We start from the raw sequence: 24,544 nt of genomic DNA, 5'->3' as shown, positions 1-24,544 counted from the left end.
GAGCTTTATTACTGTTTAACTAAGATAACTATATGTAAAGATTCCGTTAATTTATACTTGCCTACCACAAGGCTGAACAAGAATATGCTACAATTAGGCCATCTCTACTACCCCAAGACAACCCACTCATCTCAAGTGTGGATTTTACAAGGGTTTTGGCAACTGTGTTTAAGACTCAAAAATACATTTGTGCTCCCACAGCAGCTATTTAAAAAAAAAAAAACAACAAACCCAAAACCATCGCCCCCACCCCAACTCAGGCAAGAACCTCTTCCTCACCCCTCAGTTCCACCAGAGCTGAAAGGCTTTGTTCTTCAGCAAGTAGGTTGGCCAAGAGGCATCCTGCCAAAGAATCACAACCAACTGTAGCAGCAGTCACCATCTCATTTTGGTTTTACACTCTGTAGAACCTGCCTTCTACATCTGTACGTCACACTGACCAGGCAGCAGCAAGTACTCAGGATTTTTTCCTGCTTACGCAAAGCAGTACAAGAACATTCCCTCTTTTTAAGTGCTTCAAATAAAGAGACTTCTCCCAGCAGCCTGCTTCCTTTCATCTTCGCAGCAGGACCAACTCAGCCTTTCTAAAACCTGCTCAGGTTGACTGCTGCCAGCCAACCGATCTGGGCTCCAGTCACCTTGTACTTTGTATTCTTACCAAGAATCTTCCTTTTTCTCCCTGAACTACGGCTCAACATTTTTGCACAGGCTTTGAACATCAAACCCAGGCTGAACACTTTAGTTCTTTATAAATCTTTATTTCATTAAACGTTATGGAACTCTAAATTGCTATGGCAGCCCACTGCAAAACAGTAGTAACCTGATCAGACTTCAGCCGACGTGACACAGCAGCTATGACCGTCACAATTTTCTTGGACGCACGTATTTTAGGCATCAGATTTCCTGAAACAACAGGAAGATTGTATCAGGTGATATGCCTGCTTTTACCGTTTCAAGCAGTCCCAGGGAAGACCCCTCATTGGGATCTTCTAGTTCACCAACTGAGGAGTTCTGACCGCTCTTCTATAAGCCTCACCTATTTGCTATAGTCTGCTGAAAGCCACAGGCTTAAGTTGTTTCTGAAGACCACAACCTTCAGGGGCATTATGGCATGACTGTGTCACACTTAACAGCCTTGATTCCAAAATAACTGCAAATGTTAACGTGATACTTAACTGGTTAATTATAACACAGATCTAGAAGACAAGGCATAGTGCCAATTCTGTTTTACTCCAGCATAGCTGCAGATTACCAGTCTGGTACTTCTCTCTGAAGAGATCCACACACAGCCATCCCAACATCACAGGTAATTTTTTCACTGCTGTAGCGTACATAGCCTATGAAAAAACACTTTGGGACTTCAAAGTAAGGAAAGCCTTTCGTTTGTGTGTGAAGATGCAAACACAAGCTGACTAGAGTACACTACCCCTCATCATAGACAGATTCCATCTGATCCGCTCGAGCTCCTGCACAGCCCCAAGCTGAGGGACACCAGCGGAAGCTGCCCTCAGTTGCCTTTGACACCAGGTGTTCAAGGCACACCTTCCACACGTGCACCATAGGTGAAGCACTGATCAGTCAAGAACACCTGCCCTTGCTTTTCTTGCACATCAAGATGACTTTATTCGCTTACAGAGCAGATGTGCTCAAGACACACTCTCAGGCAGCTCCCTTTTCATCTGTTCAACTTCCTAACTGTTTACTAACCCTTAGTCAATCAGCAGAACAATGTATGGGAATGGGAAGCGCCTGTCATACTAGATGTTTTTTTACGTGGTAGTTCTTAGCGTAACGGCATCTGTGAAGGCTGAAGTACTGCTAATAGACCATTAAACTAGTCCAGATTTGGAACTTGCTGTACCTTCAACAACTTTTGTGCCTCCTTCAGTGATTTTTAAAGAAAAGCTTTAACTGCATCAGCATAAACGAAACAAACCCACTGAGACCACACACTCCATTCACATGAACATACGCAGATACGCAACGGTCTGGAAGGACTGCATACTTCATGTATTTACAGTTTGATGCTACCGGATGGAAACTTAAGACAGTACAAAAGAAAAGTCCAAACTAAACTTTTTACACCTCCACATACCCCTTTTTAATGTTATTTTGCACTGTGTACATGAAAACCAAAAATAAACAAAAGGAACTTTAGCCAAACTCCCCTTCCTCCTCCAGCTTTATTGATAGTTTAAAATTACATTTTCTATGTTCTAGGACTTCAATTGCTTTTACCATCTTACTTTAAAAACTGATTACAAGCAAATGAAACTCAGTTGTCTAAGTGATATAGTATACAAAAATAACATCTTGATTTCTGTGAAAATGCATTTATTTGCAACTCCTGAATAGCTCCAAATTGTATATGCTATGAGCACGGATGTCTGGGTTTCAGATTTACTTTGAAATATTTATTCAAAAGCTTCCCCTTACGTTCTATATCTCCAACGTGAACATTCATTGACTGAATTATTGTTACTTTTAAGTTTATTCCTGATTTCTCTCTCTCTCTCTCATGGCCATTAACAGGCATGTGCATCTTGTTTGTTTACTCCCACTCAGCTATATGCTCTAGGTAGGGCCCGATACAGATATTACTTGGTGTTAACAGCTACTGAGGTCAGACAATCCAAGGCCATTGTAATAAAATTAAAGTTATGAGGAAGTTTAGACACTTCCAGAATTTCTTTCCTCCTGCATAGGATCACTTCCATGTAACCCAGAGAGGGTTTGCTGGTCTGACTCAACTCTTCCCACTCATCAATCCCTATTCACCAGTGGCACGGAAAGGGGGTTCTTTAACAAAGCATTATACATAACACCTCTACCAAACTAAACATAAACATTTTTGTAGTTAAATGCAGAAAGTTGATTTTTCCACCCCTTTCCTCCTTTTACACGGCAAGTAAAGCTCACTGGCCTGGGAGTAGCCTCTATCTGCCAACCTTTGGCCAGTGAAGAGGATTCAGAGAAAAATAATACAACCATCAATCAGAAAAAGGAGGGGCGACAAAGGAAAATAATTAGGCTGTAGCTTCAATTGTGCATTCCCGTGCAAGGTGCCCTGACTCGCCGCAGCGATAGCAGTTGACTTCACTGGTCTTGCTGCAGTTGATGGCTACATGGCCAGTTTCACCACACCTGGAAAAAGCAAATAATTTTATCAGAACCATCCAGAACAGTTACTCAGAAAAGCAATCCTATTCTGTCAAGTACATGATCTACTTAAATTTCATGCAACAATGAGTTCCACATCCAAGACTTCTGCTTCAATGTTCCAGAGTTCTTTGACATGAGGCAATTTTCTGTCTTCACCAGAGCCAGGAACTGTCCTCCAAATGATCAACTCACATTAATCACTGTATATGCCAAAACCACCACACATCAAATAGAGAAGTGGTACGTTTGGGTTTTTTTTTTTTTACTGTCAGGTTTCACCTGCTCCAATGCGTCTGTCTACAGTTTAACCTTGTTTTGAAAGTAGTTAGTTTTAACTCAAGTGCACCGTGTCTTCCCTCTCCTTCCTCCACAGAAGGGAATCTTGGTGGGGGTGAAGAATACTGCTCAGGAACATGCTGTTTCTGGTATAGGCCTGCATTCAAAAACTAGACAACATTTTGAAGCTGGTGTTTAAAACTGATCTAACATCCCCTGTATGTTGCAGTTCCTATAACCAAGGCATCTTAAGCAAATTCCTGCTGGATGTGCCAGTCAACCCACGTGTACAGCTGGAGTTTGTCAGTTCCAGCTTAAGACATGGGGTACCCAACTCTAATTTAAGTTTGTGCTACAGGCAAGTACTTCACATCACCTTCTGCAAAAAGATACAGCCCTTTCTCCTGTACAGCTGAAGTGATTTAACATCTGCGTTGTTCTGGCCACCTAGAGATGCACATCACTGAATCTATTACTTGACTTAGCTGCTAACAGGTGTTTAAGTCTCAGTTTTGCACAACAGTAGGTAAGTGTTTAAGAAAAACTATCTGGTCAAAGTTTCAGCTTCATTTCCTAACCAAAATTAAATACAGAATGCATCTACCACTTAAGCTACATTTTGCAGTTGCCTCTTGTCAGTTCTTACCTATAGCATTTCACTTTGGTGCAGTCTTTTTGAATGTGTCCAAACTCTCCACAAGAATAGCACTTCTGCTCATCTGCATGGTCACAGTCACGAGCCAGATGGCCAGGTTTGCCACAGTTGTAGCAGCACTGCTCTCTCTCCCTCTTCGGCTCCTTGCAGTCCTTCGCAATATGGCCACCTCTACCGCAGTTATAGCAGGCTTCCACAATAAGAAAAACACACCAAACAAGACTATAAAACCTTGGTAGAGTGAGACATAGAATGCTTCTAATGAAGGACATGTACAGCGTTTCCAGTGAATTATGATCAGTGTACTGTATCCTTCTCTTCAACCACAGATCCCTGTTCATATGATTGAAGAGATAGAATATTTAGTGATACTTACCATCCTCCTGAAGATCACAGTCCTTGGCAAGATGGCCAGACTCACCACAGCGGTAACAGATGTCCGGAAGAGATGAAGACATGAACTGGAAGCCTGCTTGAAATGGGTAACAGGAGAAAAAAGGCTTCAGGATTAAGTTCAGAATATTCTCCAAGAGTTAATCAAGGACACTGCCAGCTCAATTCACAAGTTAACTTCACTCTCAGATGCCCCTGGCAAAATTCTTATGCAGCTGCAAGAACCAGTGGAATTTATTACCAATTTGTGTCCTAACTTCTTCACTTCATTCAGACTAACAAAGCCAGTTTCACACATTATACAGAGCAGTCAAGCTAGAGATCTTACTATACAAAAAGTGTAAACCACAGTGATCAATCACCTCTGCCACGGCTTCTCATCCCACGACCACGGCCAATTCCAGTAGGGCACTCCCGAGCCCAGTGGCCGGTACGTCCACACTTGAAGCACTCATTGCTGCTCATGACTGCAGATTACCTGCCTGAGGAAGACAGACATTTTTAGAACACCTTCCCCTCCCCCAACCAAAGGCTACATTAAAATAAGAGATTTAGAGGTTTCCCACCCTCCCGGCAAAGGCAACGAAAACCAAGCAGGACTTCTGGCTAACTCAATACTTTCTTGCACAATATCCGATCATCGCTATTAAAACGACTGTAGCAGATAAAAGCCTTACTGTTGTTCTCTCTTTCAGTAAGACACCTTCTTCCTTATTCCTCAGAGTTATACTCAAAAGGCAGCTACTTATCTCTACAAATTATTTCTTCCTGGTAGTTGCTACGCTTTCTCCTGAAGTGTCTGGCTGGCAGCTACTACATTTATTGACTACTCAAGCTTCATTCTAGAAGCTAATTTTAAGAATAGGCAGTATTAAACCTAAAGCCTTAAAGAGCACATTAGCTTAACTTTTGAAGACTTCAGTTCTTTCATGACCTAAAGAGCAGTTAAACTCTGAGAAACAAGAATGACAAACTTCAATATATTAACCTATAGCTCAGGACGCATGCTTCACTCCCAGGTTTACATGAAAGAAAATGTTTAAGACATTTGACTTCCCTAAAAGACACCAGACACTTGCCAGATATCTAGAAGGCTAACTTGGAAAACATCCTTAGAATGCTAGGGAAACATTAGATTGGCATGCCTGTCCGAGACAGTATAAACCACTTCTTTTGCCCATATTGGGGAATGGAGGTATGCATTTCATTGAGCAGAAAGTCAGCCTGTAACAGGCCGCTGAAGCAGTGATTAGGATGGGGTAGGTTAAACAGACTGCAGTCACAGTACCGTAACTCCCCTAAGCTGTAAAACAGTTACGCAAGACTTCTAGAACTAGAAAAGAACAAGGAAGTTAAACATTTAAATTGGAGTCTTTTTTTAAAGGGTGCTTGAAGAACGCTTATTTAAAAACACGCATGTCAAGGAGACTTCATCAAAACAAAGCTTGAGTTTAAATACATCACATGCTCTCTCCCAATTCACTGTTCTTAACCCAACAGAAGTAGAATCATTATCTGGTATGTTTGGTCAGTTTACCTGATCCCTCAAGATAACCCTCCTGTAACCCTACAATTTATTTATGTTACAGAATGCTTTCTTCCCCTCCAAACCACCCAGCATTCCAGATTACCAGGAATGGTCATAAGTTGCGTCTTCAAGAAAGCCACTACAGAAGCAGTAAGAACACAGGAGCGCAAGAAGGAACCAGAATTAGCATCCTGATATTTAGCTCTTAAATGGAGAGTGTATATCTGAACATGAATTTTTATTTAGAGTTATTTTTAAATTACTCCAATGTTGAACAAGTTCACTGTGGCTTTTTAGCCCCTCCTCCCTCAAAACAGTTCTTCTCTCTCCAATCATCATCAGCATAGAAGTGCTCACCCATCCTTCCAACCACAGTAGAAGTCTGGGAATTCAAAGTACAAGAGAGATAAACTTTAGTATGCTACTTCTGTAATCCCACATCTACCTTCCCGCTGGACTAGATGATGGTATTTGCCCTTAAAATGAAGTTCTGCAACAGAAAGATGCAATAAGATCTTAAACATACGTTAACAAGAATAAAACAACTGGTTGTCTGAGCACTTAGGAGTATACTTGGATTTTACACATAACCCAGTCTTCTGTGCTTCATCCCAGTCTTTATTAGGACACCCAAGGGTGAAGAGCCATCTACTATGGTGGCAGCAGCTGGCACTCACTGCGCTATTGTTTATGTCTGTTTTCATAGCAACCATGTTGACTCTGCAGAACAGGAAAAACACAAGCAAAGCCAACTGCAGGAGCTGGGCTCAGGCACAATAGTTGATGCTGCTTTTAATTTCAAGAGGGACAAGATGGGGTCTCTGAATTATATACCAAGATATATTCTTCACTCAACTTCCAACTCTTCTAATCACATTTAAAAAATTATAGAACAACGACATAAGACCTGTTACAAAGAGCAAAATAGTATGCCAACAGCTGTAACAGAATTGTGATATGTCTTTACAGATACTAAAAACTACTAGACTTTCATTCCAAACCACGAACTTGAGATTACAGCACAAAGTGACAGGATTGAATATTGCCAGCAGTTACCCATATGAAGAACCTAATATAACCAGTTAGGTTAACATGTGGTAAAAGACAAATGTTTAATAGGTGAGCTAGACCTGCTTTAGATACACAGTGGAAAAGTTTTTGTACTAAGATTAATCTGTCAGCCTGTATCTAGTCTGTCAGTCTGCCAGTCAGGGTCAGGATCTGCATGATGGGACAAAAAAGCTCACTACTCACTGCCCCAAAGGAATCTGAAAAGAGAAGTTTTACAGCTGATTAGAAGTTGCTTCCTTTTTAACTGCTCCTTCAAGAGGAAAACCTGAAGTTTCTTTTCATCTGGTGTATAGCAAATTGGCAAAGTAAGATTATGCAAACTGAGTAAGAAATCTAAAGTCAGACAACAGTCTCTGTACAACCATCCTTCAAGACTATTCGAGAAATTCATTTAAAACACTTTAACTTCAGAGGCCCCTTCCCCGCCTCAACTCAGAGATATTTGAAGGATACAGCTGCCATAGAAGCATGACTACAAAGCACACTGCTCCATCTTCAGATACGTTAAGTATATGAAAGTATCAAACAGTTTGCCGGGAATTTCTCTTTACCAGTATTTTAATATTTAACTTCTGCTTTCTTCCTGTAAAGAATCTGAAACCGAATACAAGTTCACCAGCTATTAGTAGGTGGATGCAGCTGACACTAGTTTTACTTGCCCCACATTCTAAAAAGCCTTACACAGGACAGAACTGCCCACCAGTGTAGACTGTTTTAAAAACCAATATAAGGACTTAGTTTTCAGATAAAGCCATCCGCAACCTTTCAGGAGCAGTATCCAGAAAAGGCTGGTTCAGAAGACAAGTCCTTAAATGGATAGCCTCCAAACAGTTTGGACACCATTACATTTTTCAGTTACTTCTAAGAGAAAAAAAAATGACTACAGTAAAAAACACCCAACTTCAAATTCTCCTCTTAGTCAGTACTACTTCATTTTGTATTCACAGGCGTTACTAGCAGTTTCTTTTATCTATCAAGGCCACCTTAAAGTAAGCCTTCTGCAAGAAGCCTACTTGTTTAAGTTTGCTTGAAAAGTTTGCACTCAGTCACATCTATCAGTGTTTTCCACAGCTCAAATGGGTTACACAAAGCTTGTCCACCTGCCACTGCTCCCCCCCTCCCCCCCCAGCTATGCCCTTTACATCCCCGAACTAGATTTCGGCCTCACTGAGACACAAAAATAATGGAAAACAAATTAGAACTATGGCCTCACCTAGCATTTCCAAGCCAGGTCAAAATTCTGCAAGATATACTAAGCCACTGCCTCAGACTAGATTCCAAAACTTCTGAGGAAACACAAGTCTAGTTGCCTCAAACATTAGCTTTCTACTAAAGAGAGAAGGCACATCATCTACCTGAACTCCTTCTACAGAGCTCCAGAACTGTAGTTTGAAGCTGAAATAAATCACCTTGCAGCTATTCAGCAAAACACTATTAAGAATTAATTTTAGACTTTACTCTGTATGACCATCCTACTGCTAGCTCATGGGCTAAGAACAGCTCAAAGATCCAAGGGAGAGGTGCCACCACAGCAGTTTCCTGGGTCAGATTTGAAGTCTGAGTGCAACTTTAGCACCAAACTTCAAAGTGACAAAGTTTCTTTGTGGTTCTTCTAGTGATAGGAAGAACTTTGAAGTTTCTTGAATCAAACTTCAAAGTAGAAGATCATGCCATTCTGTGACTTTACAGTTAATACACATTCAAAACTTGTAAAACGGGAGAGGTGCTACTACTTTCCAGTCTTCACGCACAAGCATCTAGACCTGATAATAGAAAGAACTACCACTAAGCTCCACTTAAGCTACCACTTATTTTACAGGTTTTAGCCTAGATGCCTTCCGAGGAAGAAGTCTGTTTTAACAAACAAAGTAAAACTAACTTCAGCTCCTCACCATAGAAAGGAAGCTGAACTTCACCTCTAAGATTACTCACTATTTTTCTGCATACTAGCAGTTCCTTAGAGTTCAACAGCCCAATATAACAGGGGCTTTTATATTCTTTATACTTACCAGGTGCTTTTTTTGATCTACGAGTATCACTTCCACTCAATATTAAGAGGACTTCACTCCTTCAATCAAAGGACAGACTAGATAAAAACCACTGCTAAAGCCAGCACACTTAAGAGCTCTTTGGCAAGTCAGCTATATCAAATAGGCGAACATTGAGAAATCAGCAGTCTCCTTCCAGGTTGTCGGTGACCAACCTATAATACCACATCCAAATTTAGGAAGCCAGCCCAGAGCCAGCCTGAACATGGCAAAACCCCTATGTAACAGGAAGCATAGCTTTGTGTCCTCTAAGATAAAGAGCTGGAAAGGAAGAAAGGACTGCTAACAAGTACTAGCATTTAGTTTCAAAAGAGAAATAAAAATATTAAAGAGAAATGCTACCCCCGAGGAGTTTCTATTTCCCCAGGAGCACGTTTTGAGAATTCTTGAACACAGACCACATGTGAGTGTCACCAAAGCTACTCAGTATTGAGCTGGTTGAATTTCCACATCTGTAACTTGAAAACGTGCTACAAAGAGTTAGTGATGCTGCTGTCTCCGGCTTTTGTCCTCACTAAAAAAGATACAGAATTAAGTATCCTGACCACCAGGTAACGATAGCCCAATTCTGAAAGGAAGTAGTTTGAAACATCAAGAAAACCCACACAAGTGGAAAGCCAAGCCCTACACTCCATTTGGATCCCCCTCAATATATTCCATGGCCAAGCTGATCCAAGAACGCTGAACATTAACTAAAACTCAATAACTTGGCCCCTACTGAGGGGCCAGAAGCCAGGTCAAAAAGACATGGTGACTTTGATTAGACTAGTAATTCTTGAATAGCTTTGTTGACACAGATCAGAAGGAGAGCAAAAGTTCATCAAAAAGGTGACTCTGTAGCACTTTCTGCCCATCCATACTAGTTGATACAGAGTGGGGAAAACTATTGATTACCCACCAAACATGCACATTCTACCGCCCTCTCCTTTTGTTTTTTCTTGCTATCTGTGCAAAGTTTTAAACTTGAAGAGAAGTAAACGACATCAGCAACATGCAAACTTTTTAACATAAAATTCAGTCCAGACGTTAAAAAAGTCAGTTCAAAAAAGTGGTAGGTTAAGGCTGTGACTCGCAAGGTTGTTGCACAGCCCCAGTGAACTCCTTTAACCTCTTCGCTTTGAAGACAGATGCAGGATTCCTTCTCTAGGCAACTTTGCATTGAGGAAGAAAACATGGACTAGGCAACCCTAGCGCTGCCTGGCAATAGGATCTTACTAAGCGCTGAAAAGAAAATAAACCCCACTATTAAGTCTAATAATTCCTTATGACAATTCTGGATACAAAATGAGTAACAGCGGTTACTTGAGAACTCCGCCTGGCCGGAACTTAAATAAAAGGCTGCTCCACTAGTCCGTGATCTGTAGATGTCACAGGCTATTTTTCCTATCCATTTATAGGTCACAGTTGGATTTGGAGCAGGCCACCATCCATGCCTGTGGTCGGAGACCAATAGTTGCAACACCTCGACCCTCTTGTCTCCGGCAGAGCCTCACACGTGGGGAGCCACGTGGTGCGCCCGGGCCAAGGCCCCGCCAGCCTCCCCACTCAGTCACGGCACAGAGCAGTTTGGCACGGATTTAGGGGGAAAAAAAAAAAAAAAAAAAAAGAAAAGAAAGAGAAGAACAAACAATTTTATTTCTGCCACCGTCCACCCAGTCCCCGGTCTCACCAGACCTTCTCCTCCCCAAACTTGCTGCAGCCGCTCACCCACAGGGAAGTTAGTCACACACCCCAACCCGCGCATTAAGGCCGGGCCGGGCGGTTTCCCCCTCCCCACACCGCCGGGCCGGCCACGTGAAGCGTTACCCCCGACTACCACACCGCCCTCCGCCCCCGCGCTGCGGGCCTCCTCGGCAGGACACGTCGTCGTCGTCGCCGCCGCCACAGCCGGCCACCGGCCAACAGGCCGAGCACCCGCCACCGGCCCGCGGGCTCGGGCAGGAGACCCGCTCCCGCCCAGCGCCCGGCCTGACCGAGCGGACCGGGACAGCCCGCCCCCTCCCCGGCGCCCCGGCCTCCCTTCCCCCAGCGCAGCGCAGGCTCCCTCAGCGCCTCCCGGAACCCGCCAGCGCCTGACTCACCCGCCGCCACCGCCCGCCCTCGCAGGGCCCCGCTCCCCCCCTCCTCAGCGCTCCCCATCCGCCCCCCTCCCCCCCCTCCTCCGGCGGCGGCACCCGGGCCAGAGAATCGCGCCCGAGCCCGGGCGGGCCGCTCGGCGCCACTTTCCCGCGCACTAGGCCGGAGTGCGCCAGCGCCATCATCCCTCCGCGCTCTGCCCTCGCTCCCCGCCCTCGGCCCCGGCAGCCCCCCTCGCCGCCGAGGCCGGCCCGGCAGTTACCTGGCGGACTCCCGACCCCGCTGCGGCAGTAGCCCACCCGGACGACAGTAGGCCCCGCTCGCTCCGGCTCTGCCCGCCCGCTCCCGGCTCCCTTCTGGCTGCGCCACACGCGGTTTGCACACGGCCCCACGCGCTCTCCCCTCACCCCGCCCCTCCCTACTACTCTGCGCACGGCTCGCTGGAGGCCACCTCTCAGCCAATGGGCGCAAAACGCTTTTCCGGGTGGCCAATCGCAGCCGCGGACGGGGGCGCCCAACCATCGCAGTCGAAAGGTGGGAGGGGCCCGCCTACCGGGCCTCACCGCGCCGGGCTGCCTGCTGCGGGGCGGGCGGGGCGAGGGGCGGCGGCAGCAGCGGCAGCAGCAGCAGCGGGGACGCGCTGTCGGGGCGGGCGGCTCGTTCCCCGGGCGCTGCGGGGCGGCGCGGCTCCGGGCAGGCTCTGCGGCACCTCCCTGCCCTTCGCACGGTGACTCACCGCCCAGGCAGCTCCGGCTCCCTCCCCGCGCCTCCCCCTCCCCCGTCTGCCGGCCGCTCCGGCCAAAGGCGCGGCGCGGAGAGCTCCGGCGCCCGCCCGACGCCTCGCGCCGGAGGGGACGCCGGGGCTGTCCCGGTGATGCAGCAGAAGCCGCCGCGAAACGGCGTGTCAGAGCCCGCCCTCTGCACCCCCCACCCCGCTCCGCAGTCCGGGTGGGAGTCCCGCGGCGGATCAGACAGGCGGGGCGGTCGCCGCTGTGGGTTTTGCCGCCCGGCGAGAAGCGGCTCGGCCCCGCGCGAAATCGAGGGGATCGGCGGGAGCTGCCGGCCCGCCTCTGCTCCCTGCCTGTCACTGCCCTGCCTGCCCCCGCGCAGCCTCCTCCATCTTAGGCCGAGGAGACGAGCTCGTCCCCCGCTCCTCCTCCCGCCCAGCCGGGCAAGCCGCAGCCTCCGCAGCCGACACCCCGCATGCCACTGGCCTCCGGTTGGCCCCTCGGTATAACCCGCTCGCCTCGGAGCTGCCGCCGCCCCCCCCCGTCCCCGAGCAGCCTTCTCCAACCCACCGACGCCGGGGCCGTTCCCAGCCGGAGCTTCCCGCTCCCCGCGCTGCCCTGCGGCGGGCGCTCCCTCCGTCAGGCGCCTGTGCCGCCCGTACGGCGCTACGGCTCTGGGCACGACCCGGCGGTGCCGGGCGGGCGGCCGGCACAGCCCCGAGGCGCTGCGGCTGGGGGCTGAGGGGAAGCGGGCAGCAGCGGGGCACCTGGGCAGGGGCAGGGGTAGGGCGTCCGCGCTAACCGCCGGGCGGCGGCGGCTTGGCCTCCGCACGCCAGTGGCCCGGAGGAGCGGCAGCCATCTTGACAGGCCGGCTTGGCGCCCGTCCTGCCGGTAGCACCAGGAAATGGTGGACGGGGGATCGGTCACGGTGCGGTTCGGGGAGTTCGGTTTTTACCAGACTCCCGTGGCTTCATTCGCGCTGGTGAGGACGCCAGTTAACAAGGCTTCTGATATTTTGGCGTATTACAGCCAGCAGACACAAGAAGGAAAATGTTTTTTTGAATTACTGGGCAACATTTACTCTCTTAGAATCTGTGTCTTACACAAATCTCACAAATAATATTACTGCTTAGTTTAGTACTCAGCTATGAGGAGTTTTACATAAACACTGTCCCTTTTGCCTAGGAATTTTATAAACGAATTAACAACTACGTATTGCACCCAAACCACTTCTATGCGAATGTCCTAGGGAGCACAATACACCAGCAATATCCACAATTACTCTGCTCATTTGGTCGTCCTCATCGTTTTGTTTAAAATTCCACCATTTCAACATTATGTTGAAATGTCTTTCCCTTCCTGCCCGTCAGTTACAAGAGCAAGAAAGTCCCACCAGGCCCTGGGACTCGGGGGTAAAACGTCAGTGCGAGGCTGACCGTGGAGACGCTTTGGATTGACCTTTCCTCAAGCTTGTAAATCTAATATTATAGCACTGTAGTTAGGTTTCTTTTATTAGAATATGAGTAACAATGTATGTCTTTTGCTCGGTGTTGTTAAGTGCAGTTCATTTAAGATGGACTTTATGTGGTTTTATTTGTATTTTGTGTGCTGTATTTGCATGTCTGTGCTGTGTGTTTTATAACCTGCTGTATTTTCTGCAGAACTAAACCAGGCCAGATTGCATCAGCACCGAGGTTCAAAAAGGGGACGAGCCTTTCAGGCCTATCTCTGCCTGTTATGCTATAGTGTCTTACTAAAACTTCTGCCAACTCTCATTCTGGTATTTGTTTTACAGCAATGTAAAAACATCAACATTGCCAACAAGCTTTGAACTCATAATAACATTTCTTCCCATTAATTACTTTTTTTCATCTCTGCTGTCATAGTTCAGCATAATTTTCATGGCCTTTGGTTGCCTCGGATACATTACAATCCTGTTCACAAGTAGTCATACTTCTAGTTTTAATTGCTACTCTTTTCATGTGATAAAGGGAAGAAAAATAATGTATGTAGCTAAGGAAGTACTCAGAGTTTCTAAATCATGAGTTTGCCTACACTGCATTAAAAAACCCAGCCAAACAACAGATCCATGTCACTAAGAAAGAATGCAGAGAGAAAATCATATAACCTCTTTTTTTCATCAAATCTTTACTTTTTTTTAAAGTACCAGAACATGGCTTCTGTATGAGTCTTTGTAACAGGACTTGGGAATTTCAGACTGACAAAACAATTGTAATACAACTTTTCTAACTTTTTTCTTGTGTTTTGCTGGTTGTACTTCTGGTACCGTCCATGAGGCTAGGAAACTCAAAGTTTATTCTTGGTGGCAATCTGTAGACTTCCTGTCATCAAAAGTTTTTGTGACTGATACAGCCAGTAAATGCCCCTGAACAAACCAAAACTGTTTATTTGAAGGAACTTCAAACCATATCCTGGACTCTGCCTTAGCTGAAATGGAAATAGGGTGCAACTGTGAGTGAAAATGCATTACTCAAGAAGTGTTACTGCTGGTGACAAATCAATTAATCATCCTCTGTAAGTGTACTGCCTCAAATACAGTTCCAGTGTTCTTACACTAAGGATATTTTTAGCTATGTTTCATTATAATGGATGAAAATTTCCCCCAGCAGATAATAAGAGAGTCTTCTAACAGCATTTGGTTTGTGTACTTGCCTCAAGAATTAATTTGGCTCATATCTTAATAAAGCTTGCAATTCTTGTTTTGCAGGTTTCTCTGATATTTAGGCAAAGGATAGTCTTGGAATTAAAGAGCAAAAGTGAGAGGCATGACATCTGTTCCTGGCTCAGTACTTCCTATAGAAAACAAAGTAGACAGAAAACGAGATAGAAATACAAAGTCTTTAAATTTATGATGCGCAAGGAAAAGACAGTTTTATGTCAGTTCCAGACTTCTCATTGTGTTAGCTCTGCCCCCAAAATCCCAGGCCTCAAGAACAATTTATGAATAACAGTGCTCAAAGGAGCTCAAGTACAGCAATAGTTGAAGGTAATCTATTGTTTCAGCAATATATCTTTCCTAATGCAGACAGTTCTTAGAAGGGTTGGATGAAGAGCCAAATCATTTTAAGACCAAATAAAACAACAAATCACATTTTGCAACCAATGTTCTTGCATTGTTTTCCTCCGAGTGGTTGGACATGTGGGTAGAAAACTGTTTCAGTTGCTGGGCAATTGTCATTGCTTCTCAGCCACATATTTTTATTGTTGAAGTAAATCTTACTTCATTTTGTATGTGGGATTTTTCAAAACCAGGAAGACCTAAAATAATCGCTATGGATTGTAAGTATTAAGAAGAGAAACTGCTTTCGGAGTATGGTTTAGTTGAAAACAACTTGTCAGCAGCAGTTGCAGAACAAGTGGTAGCTGTGGCCCATTCTTTCCCCCATCCCCAAACACTCATTTCCCCTGACAGGAGGCCAGAGCAGAGCAGGAATACACACCCATCTTTGCACAGTTCTGCCCCTGAATGCTTTGCCCTAGCCTCTGCAGTAAATTTAATTCCAATGGTGTAAGAATAACAAAGGAGGGAAGTATTTGCTTTTAAAGATTGGCAAGTGATGTTATCCCTCTAAGATCAATAGATTGTGACATTCTGTATTACAGCATCGCCTAAGAGAAGAGTATTTTACCTGGTTTAAGGCCAGTGGGTCAGCAATGTCCACCAAGAATACTTCTGCAAAAAGAGTATCATCTGTTGCTGAAAGAAAGAGAGTGAGTCTTTAGTCAGGTCTGTATATTTATTTCTTTGAAAAAGTCATAGTCAACTGGCTGTTGAAAAGAGGCCTGATAAAACAGTCAGTGAAATCAGTTGGTGTATTGAGAAAGGAAAGACTGACTCTGGTTAATACTTGTCCGTATAAATGACAGATCAGGAAGCTTCAGTGGTGATCTTAAGAGACTTTTGAAATATAGAAGTGTGTCGTGGTTTAACCCCAGCCAGCAACTAAGCACCACACAGCCGCTCACTCACTCCCCCCCATCCAGTGGGATGGGGGAGAAAATCGGGAAGAAAAGAAGTAAAACTCGTGGGTTGAGATAAGAACGGTTTAATAGAACAGAAAAGAAGAAACTAATAATGATAACGATAACACTAATAAAATGACAACAGTAGTAATAAAAGGATTGAAACGTACAAATGATGCTCACCACCCGCCAACCAACACCCCGCCAGTCCCCGAGTGGCGATTCCCTGCCCCCCCTTCCCAGTTCCTAAACTAGATGGGACGTCCCATGGTATGGAATACACCGTTGGCCAGTTTGGGTCAGGTGCCCTGGCTGGGCATGAGAAGCTGAAAAATCCTTGACTATAGTCTAAACACTACTGAGCAACAACTGAAAACATCAGTGTTATCAACATTCTTCACATACTGAACTCAAAACATAACACTGCACCAGCTACTAGGAAGACAGTTAACTCTATCCCAGCTGAAACCAGGACAAGTGATAAGCCCCTGGATGATGTAACAGATAACAGGAAAGGTTTGCCTGCTTCTTTTATAAAATATTCATATTTATACTCAATCTTCATGACTGAATTATTTCATAGGCTTATATATGCTTTTTTTTAAGAGTCTGTCTATGCTAAATTAGCTACTTACAGTCTTCTAGGGTAAAATTATTCTGGTTGAAGAGAAGCAATCATACTGATTCCAGATGCTTAGTTCATTATGATTTATTGTAATTAGCTGATGAGATTTCAAATAATTACTTATTTAATGTTTATAATAATACAAGAATGATTAGTTAGCTTATGACTGTTGCACAGATATCCGCATTTAGAGTCAGGCAAAAAGAACTTCCTTCGCTCTCTAAGAAGTCCAGCTACACAATATCCTTCTATTTTTCTAAAGAGAATGAAATCCTTAAACATGTCTGAAAAAACTACGATACGCTCTCTAAGTACTTTTTAGAGATAGATGAACATATGCAGCGATGCGTATATTATTTGGCAGGGACCAGTGAGGGCCAGCTGCTCCCTGGGGCACAAGGAGCCAGGAACCAAAAATGGCACCGAGGTGGCGGGGTCCAGCCCCACAGCACCCAGGCAGGGGAAGCCCAGGGATGGCAGCTGGGGTCCGGCACGAGTCCGGATCATCAGACATGCTCGTAATGAGAAGGCAGGTCTGAGGTGATGCTGGGAAGTCAATTTGCAGATCAGGGTCAGGTCTGGTGGCAGTAAACGGAGCGAGATGCAGCCTGGTGACTGGCAGGCACGTCCATGGTGGCAAGGCAGGGCTGAGATGAAGGCAGGAGGACCAGGCGTACGTCAGGGCGGTCCGTGGCTGGGCACAGACGTGGCTGTACCGCAGCTGAACGTGGAGCTGGAGACCAGCACCCCCACAACGTAGCTCAGGCGGTGGCTGAGATGGGCCCGTGGGCAGGGCCGTGGGTGGAAGCGCCAGGAAAAGCTGGTCGAAGCAATTAAAGTGTTAGTACACTCATGGCCCTGACATAATTAAATGTGCTTAGTGACTCTGCCATGTCTTTAAGGTTTAATGTATTTTTAAGTGAGTTACTCCATTGATTTTTCACTGATGATACAGATGACTGCATTAGCCAGACAGGTTTTCTAAGTGTGCAACGAAGTTTATAAATTACATGAAATTGGTTATTCAGAATGTCCTGTGGAATAAAAAGCTAGAGCTCACATGGTACGAAGGAGGGCAGAAGTCTTCAGGACTCGGGGCAAATGCTTGAAGCAGCAGATTGGTGTCACATGAAAATGGGAAGATACAACCTGCATATGAAGGCACCATGAGGTCATATCCAACATAACCAATGGCCAGTGTACCAGGCTGAGATACAGTGAGAAAATGTCTCAATAAAGTATTCTCTAAAGCATGTTCTTTGACATGAAAAAAACACCCAAACCTCTTTTTGCTGTTCTTATTTTTAAAACAACCTATGGACTAACCTGTTGGGTCCTAGCTGCTCAGTATACTTTAATATTTTGCACTATGCCCACCTTCAAGCTGTCATTTCCTTTTATCACACCAGCAATTGTACCATTGAGCCAACTGTTACGTCTGTTAAGCTGACTACACTGTTAAAAGTTACACTAATATTTGATGGTCTGTCTGACGCTTCAAAGAACTATATAGTGCATATATAGTGTAAGACCACACACATAAAAAAGATTGAAGAATAACCTATATAACCTGAAGTGTAAAGTAGCTTAGGCACTATACCATGATAATAAGAGTAGATGTTTATGTGTACACAGTCTGATGGAGTTCTGGTATCCCTCTAAAATGGGATATTTGACTAAAGGGTCAGATTTTGTAGTGCTGCTGCTTCTATTTTTGTGCAGTGCCCTAAGGTTAAAACACTACAGTGTAAAACCAAGGTCAAGAGGTACCCTTGATTGTACCAGGGAACGCACTGAAGCGCACCGAGGGATATTATCAGCTGTCTGATCCTCAGGCATCTGCTGCAGTCAATCTGCAGCCCTGGATGCTTGCTTGCTTGCTTTCAAATGCTTTTCTCACTTCTTCCAGTGATTTACACAAGTGATTCCAAAATTTAAGTTTTGCAGACAAGGAATGAGTGACAGAAGATCTTTACGTAGTGTTTTATTCCACTTACAACTAAAAATATTAAGTATTAATTTAACATAATTGGACTGTATGAGCCCATGCAATTCTGTTTACTTCAACAGGGTGCCTCCTGATCTGTGACTCCAGAGGCGTATCAGATCCAATAGCTAAAACTTTTCTTTGCTGGGCAATCATACTGAACTGTGTAGAATGGATTATGAAGTCTACTCTTGAGATTCATAATCAACCCATCTTGTGTCAGCATATGTTTGCTGTCAGGCAACTGTAACTGGACACCAGAGATTCTACCTTGTTTAGAGGGCATCCCCACATGGCTATTCCAGTTAACTCTGGGAAAGAAAGAGATTCTTAGGAAAAAAGAGTATGTCAAGAGTGCAGTGGCAGCCCAGAGATGCTAGAACAGCTTTTTTAAGTTTTCAAGAGGCAACTGTAAGCAGAGAAAATAGACTGTTCTAACTTGACTTGACTGCAAGACAGCTAGAGCCTAGAAGAGAAGTACAAAAGCAAAGCTTCTTTGTTCTTTCATACTCCCACCTCTCCTCAGTGTCGGGTTCCTAACCTAGTTTGGATGCAGCAAGACTCAGCTTGGATCCAAAAAAGAAATGATCTCTTTATCTGTACTTGACTAGACTCCAAATGATTTCAGTAAGAGGAGGCTGAGTAAGGTCTTGGCTGTAGGTGGATCAGAGACTTTGCAGTGCTTATTTATTAAATATATCCCATTTGGTGTCCTGTTTGCAGCCTGCCAAAGCAAAAGGGATTAAAACTTTTGTTCCCCCCTACACCTCATTACTGAAATAATGAGTAGAACCTTTTTTTCCCCTCTACATTATTACTGGAATAATCTGTCAAGCAAGCAATTGAGTTGTTTCACCTTATCACAATCTTTGCCAAGAAAGATTTAGCAGCATGATAGTTTAATGGAAAATATTATAGCCACATTCCTTTCAGACATAAATTCTATGTAGAAAGATAGACATCTAATGGGAAAAAAGTTTGTGTTAATACAGAGATTTATCTGCTTTATTGTTTTTCCCAGTGTGGTGTTTTACCTGAAGTACTGCAGAGCATATGTGAAAGTGAGCTAAGTGAAGCTATCCAACCTGTTATTGAAATGTGGATATAAAAATGACAGCATCCTTTCAGCTTCATTAAATATTAAGTAGAAGTACAAACATAATTATCACAAATACTCTTTTGATAACCAAAAGATGATTAAAAAAGATGTTCACTTAAAGTTGTGCAAAGCAAGGTTAGGGGGTATGCCTGTCAGGCAGGAGCAGCGTAAATAACTCTAGGCAGAAATTATGTAAAAAATGTACACATTATCAACAACAAAAAGATAACTGAATTTCATGGTAATTTCAACCAACTAGCAAATGAAAACAATCAGGCCTTACCAACAGAGATGACAAACAGTTCTGTAGTTCCTAGAATATTTTTATGTGCTAAAAATAGGCATGTCTCACTTTAATTGCATGAGAAACTACAAGCTGAGGATGAGTAAAAGGTCATAAAAAGGTGCTTGGCTTGAAGGTAGAAAAAGCATCAGAGCAGACATATCAGAATTAAAAGTTATGATAAAGATGTGTGTGTTAGATATTCTGCAGAGCTGAGTTAATAAAGTTGTTTTAATTATGTCATAAGCTAGAAGTAACAGCAATAATACAGGCGAGGCAATGTTAAAGGTTTAAAAAAGCCCAGATAGTGTGGGGTTCACCAGCAGTGCAAACATATTGTGTTTGGAATTGTAAAGGTGAAGATTTACAGGTAAAAACCCTAATAAGTCATCCTGCCTTCCACTCTTTTCATGTCAATTCTGTATGAATTAGATAGAAATGAAACAATATTCTCCTCATAATTGTATAAGAATATAATATTCCAGCTGTTTGTAACAACAAAGCCAAGTTTACAGATCTAATTGTTTGCTTCAACCAAGTAGAAAAAAATCATCATCTTCGATGCAAGCTCTTAGAAAGTGACATCATCCTAAAAACATGGAGCATCTTTTTCTCCTTCTCAACGTGTACAGCCAGGTTCTGTTCTTCTCCTGCTGAGATATTCTCAAGTTGTTTTAAGGATTTCAGTCCCAGAAATACCAACAGACATTGCAAAAACATATAGAGTTCCTGGGGTTTGCTGGCTGTGAGAACAGAGGGAAATGGCCCTGCATCCCTAAATTCAGAGCATAATGCTGACTTAAAGCCACCTTTGTAAGCCAGGCCCTCTGGAAGCTACTCATAAAGCCTCAGCTCACGATGTGCTCTGCACTGCTTTTGCACTGTGGTCAGTGCTGTTTTTATTTCCCGTGAGTGCATTTCACTGTTGTAAGCAAGACTTTTACTTAGGAAGGAACTATCTTCATTTCCTAGGCTCCTTCTCATCAACATGTGTAAAATTTAACTTAGTGGATGGGTACCTCAGTCTTGAGTTTCAGAAAAGGATTTACTTGGGAGCACATATGGTCTGCTATATAAATTCATAGTTTGTAATTCATAATAGGTGTGATCTGCTCTGTATAAATAAATAATTTTCTTCTCTTTTCCAGCTTCTTGAATTGATTATCCATAAAATCTTGTGGTGCATTAGTCTTAGGGAATCTAGGAATAGCTCTCTCAGGAACATACAGTTTACCTTAATACTTTTACGTAAATTTGTCTCTGGTATGAGTGCAGAAAGGGCTTCCATTTAACATTTGACCTTTCAAGATATGTTTGCCAGTGCACTTTCTTCTTAAAAGACCTTCCTTCTCACACTAAATACATTCAGCTCTGCTACTCAACTTGAAAACTGTTTGGAGCCACGGTTAGGCATTGGATGTGTGTGTAGGGCCATGAGTGCAGAAGGGTTGGTGGAGATGTGTAGCAAATAAAGGTGTATAGCAAATAAAGTCTAGACAGGAGCCATATGTTGCGCAATACACATTGCTCTTACATTGCTTGGGCAGAAGCAGGGGTTCTATGGGATAAAATGAAACGTGATGATACAGTTAAGAACTTCAGTTCAGTTCTTGTGATACACACAGGTTGAACACACACTACCATCACTCTGGCCTTTCATATCTCAGGGTGTTTGGACATCTCTTAAGTGGGTATCTGCATGTGTGAAAGCTAAGAGACTCTTAGCACAGCCGGTGTGGTGTTTTTTTACACCAGGGGCTGTGTCAACATAGCACATTGAGAAGGACAGTCCTGGATTTTCATAGGTTTATGACATCAGCTTCCATTATAAGCACACCTAACACTGGAATTCCTTAAACCTGTATTCAGTGGAAACTGTGGTGAGTTTCCAAGCATCAGGCCTATAGAGAAGCTGGTTATTTCTATTTTGTAATGTTGTATGCAGTGACATTTTGTTTCCCCTGATGTTTTTTCTTCCCATGTGGTCTCTCTGGAGTGGCTGGAAAACCCACTTAGACATTTTTTATGGCTTCAGAATTACACATAGTGCAAAAGATTCTTGTCCCAGGTATTGCACGTAGGTTGTGATCTGTAACTAAACTCCTACCTTGCTTTGTCAGTGCCACAGCAGGACATTGTATCTCTAGCCCTTTACTTCAGAAAAGTGGCTTACATGGCTCATAATGGAAAAATACTATTATTAAATTACAGGATTAAGCACTGTTATATCCCAAACTGGCAGAAACAAATGACTAAAAAGAAAGATGTTCCTTCTTGCATGTTCTGTAGCTTGACCAAGCTGTATTATAAGGAACAGAAGTGAAGAGTCACTATCCAGTCTACGGCTCAAGGAGGGTTCATTCATAGCAAGGGAAAGAAAACAGCGCCCAATAAAAAGGGATACCCATTTGGAAAAGAGCAGGAACAAGTCTGCCTGAAGTATTGGTTAAATACTAGATGACTTTTTAATACAAAATATTAAGTGATTTTTTGAAGATCTTAGTCTTAAGTTAAGACTGGTGGAGGAGTCAGAATAAATCCAAGTCTTTCAGAACATGTGGAAATGCTGTTTGAATTTCTTACCCCACTACATGAGCAATAAGACTTCACGCTGTTAAGGCATTTTTTTTCCCCAGTGGTTCATGACTATTAGCCCAACTTTACAACATCTTGGGAATGGAAGAAGATAAACAGGAGGACTGCTGAAGTATAGTCTCTTGGGTAGAAAACAGGATCTGCTTAAAAGCTCTGTTAATTCAATTTGGCCAGTATTTTGATTCTAGTTCTTTTAGGAGGAGTTTACAAGCATAGTAAAAAGCAGGAATACACCACCTATAATGTAATTTTTAAGAAAGCTGCCAGCAAAGTTTCTTTTTCAGTATCAGATACAGATGGGTGGAATAAAGTGTTTATTTATATACTCCAAAAGGGGATTCCCAATCAGCTATGTGAGTGATTTAAGCATCACTGGTATATTTGGCAAATTATATCAAATTGTGCCTGTGGACTTCAGAACTGCAGACACTTGGTTTTCAAGACATCTCTAATTTCAAGCTGATGGTACAACATATACTATATATGATGACTTTCATAATTTATATAAAATCTATAAAAGTAAATAGAGTCACCTAAGAGAATGATGCAGAAATGGTATTTGTTTACAGCCTTCGTTATTCAATAAAATGGAGTAAAAAGCCTGTCTTTGCTCAGAAGTATGGTTTGTTTTTCCTCACTGGCGTCCTACTTGATAATATCACATTACAATAATTAAATACGCCAGAACTCATCTTAGCCTCAGATTATTAGTATTATCACTAGCTTTAATAGGTACACTTCATATTAAAGTCTTTAAAAAAATTCTTCCTTGAAGATTCAGGCAACTGAAAGTCTAGGCATAATTATGTCATAAACATCCATCTCCAAGGTTGGTCATACTAATAAACGAGTCATCTAGAAGGATGTTTTATCCATGTGAGCCTGAAAATGGCACAATACTGGTATTTAGCAAAAGGTAGGAAAAAGGAGGTTGTATGGTGAAATTAAGAGAAAAATCAGGTACCTCTGAAAACTGGAGAATAAATAAGAATAAATAAATAACTGAAGAATAAAACTGATTTCTGTCTTTGAAGAAAGAAGACATTATTTTTCAAAAATTTGCACATGTTTTTGTAGTTAGGGTGTACCAGGATGAAACACATTATGTGATAGGGTCATTATCATTTTCTTGGAAGCAGCTCTCAGTCAGCTTCAAAGTGTGAAAAGTGATAAACAATAGCAAGTGGAAAGTATATCAAGAATTTATTTTCATATTTTGAGTTGGGAATGACCTTGGGTGTTGCCTGATCCTTCCATTGTTACAAACCTTCATACAGTGACTAACGTTGACACTGGAACGTTCAGACACAAATACGTTAGTCAACTTGATGAACAGGTTTGTGGTCATGAAACTCCTGCCAGCCTACATGACTAATTAAAAGCTCTATGTATTTGGTTTGAAATAGAGACCTGAATGAAATGCAGGACCTCCATTGTACTGCCAACTGTAACTTACTCTTTGTACATCTGCAAGTTGTGTTGTAGATGGTCCTGATGACTGAAATCTCTTAGCAATACCACGACTTATAGCCAGACTGTTTCTGCATGGAGCTGAGAATCTGTGCTCCCTAAAGGTGATGACTCCAGCAAGTCTGGACAGGTTTTCAATTTGAAGGAAGAACAGGGAGGCATGTTAATCAAACAGCTCATCATTCCTCATCTGGTGGACACAGAAATCTCTTCCCCTTGGACATGTATAAAAGGAATGTCTGAGTGGGCTCTTCCATTAAATTTTCATTTATTGAAATGAAACCTCCCACTACTAAGACAGGAAAGTGCCTTTTGGCAAGTCCATTAGTATTGGTGAATATAATTTTTAATTTTTCAGGCCCACATATCTGAGCACTGAGACTGCTAGGAACAGTAACTGCAGAATGTTGATGATGCATGTGAATTTCTAGACAAAATCCATCCAGAAAACAAACACCGTTATTAGAATAGATGCAAAAGATTGCCAACCAGGCACTCAAAAATTGGGACATGCTAGAGTTAAGTTTGCCTATAAAACCTTAATTTGGGAATCTTGTGGACAG

General features: G+C 43.3%; 1 protein-coding gene and 1 long non-coding RNA gene across 10 annotated transcripts in view; both read right to left on the bottom strand.

Annotated features, from left to right (window-relative positions):
- Positions 1 to 2,164: 2,164 nt before the first annotated feature.
- CNBP (CCHC-type zinc finger nucleic acid binding protein) lies at positions 2,165 to 11,615 on the bottom strand. 6 transcript variants are annotated; one of them, XM_075053307.1, is made up of 5 exons: positions 11,472 to 11,615; positions 4,849 to 4,968; positions 4,470 to 4,565; positions 4,085 to 4,283; positions 2,165 to 3,144 (listed from the first exon to the last, which is right to left on the bottom strand). In XM_075053307.1, the coding sequence occupies exons 2-5, from the start codon at positions 4,949 to 4,951 to the stop codon at positions 3,027 to 3,029; spliced, it is 516 nt and encodes a 171-aa protein (XP_074909408.1). In that variant the 5' UTR covers positions 4,952 to 4,968; positions 11,472 to 11,615; the 3' UTR covers positions 2,165 to 3,026. The 6 variants fall into 6 exon arrangements, with proteins under 6 accessions (XP_074909408.1, XP_074909406.1, XP_074909411.1 ...); XM_075053305.1 differs by having other exon boundaries at positions 4,085 to 4,287; positions 4,471 to 4,565; XM_075053310.1 differs by having other exon boundaries at positions 4,470 to 4,562.
- Positions 11,616 to 13,533: 1,918 nt separating this feature from the next.
- The window catches only part of LOC142042790 (uncharacterized), a 67,330-nt gene continuing 56,319 nt past the window's right edge, over positions 13,534 to 24,544 (bottom strand). For 3 of the 4 annotated variants that reach the window (XR_012653851.1, XR_012653853.1, XR_012653855.1), the window contains exons 5-6: positions 15,589 to 15,656; positions 13,534 to 14,752 (exon numbers count right to left, since the gene is read on the bottom strand). This is a non-coding gene — a long non-coding RNA (uncharacterized LOC142042790). The remainder of the gene's footprint in view (positions 14,753 to 15,588; positions 15,657 to 24,544) is intronic. The other variant, XR_012653854.1, reaches the window with a different exon arrangement.

Source organism: Buteo buteo, chromosome 21, assembly GCF_964188355.1.
Source record: "Buteo buteo chromosome 21, bButBut1.hap1.1, whole genome shotgun sequence".
Lineage (NCBI taxonomy): Eukaryota > Metazoa > Chordata > Aves > Accipitriformes > Accipitridae > Buteo > Buteo buteo.
Note: the sequence above shows the minus strand (reverse complement) of the source record. Positions and strands in the feature narration are given on the sequence as shown.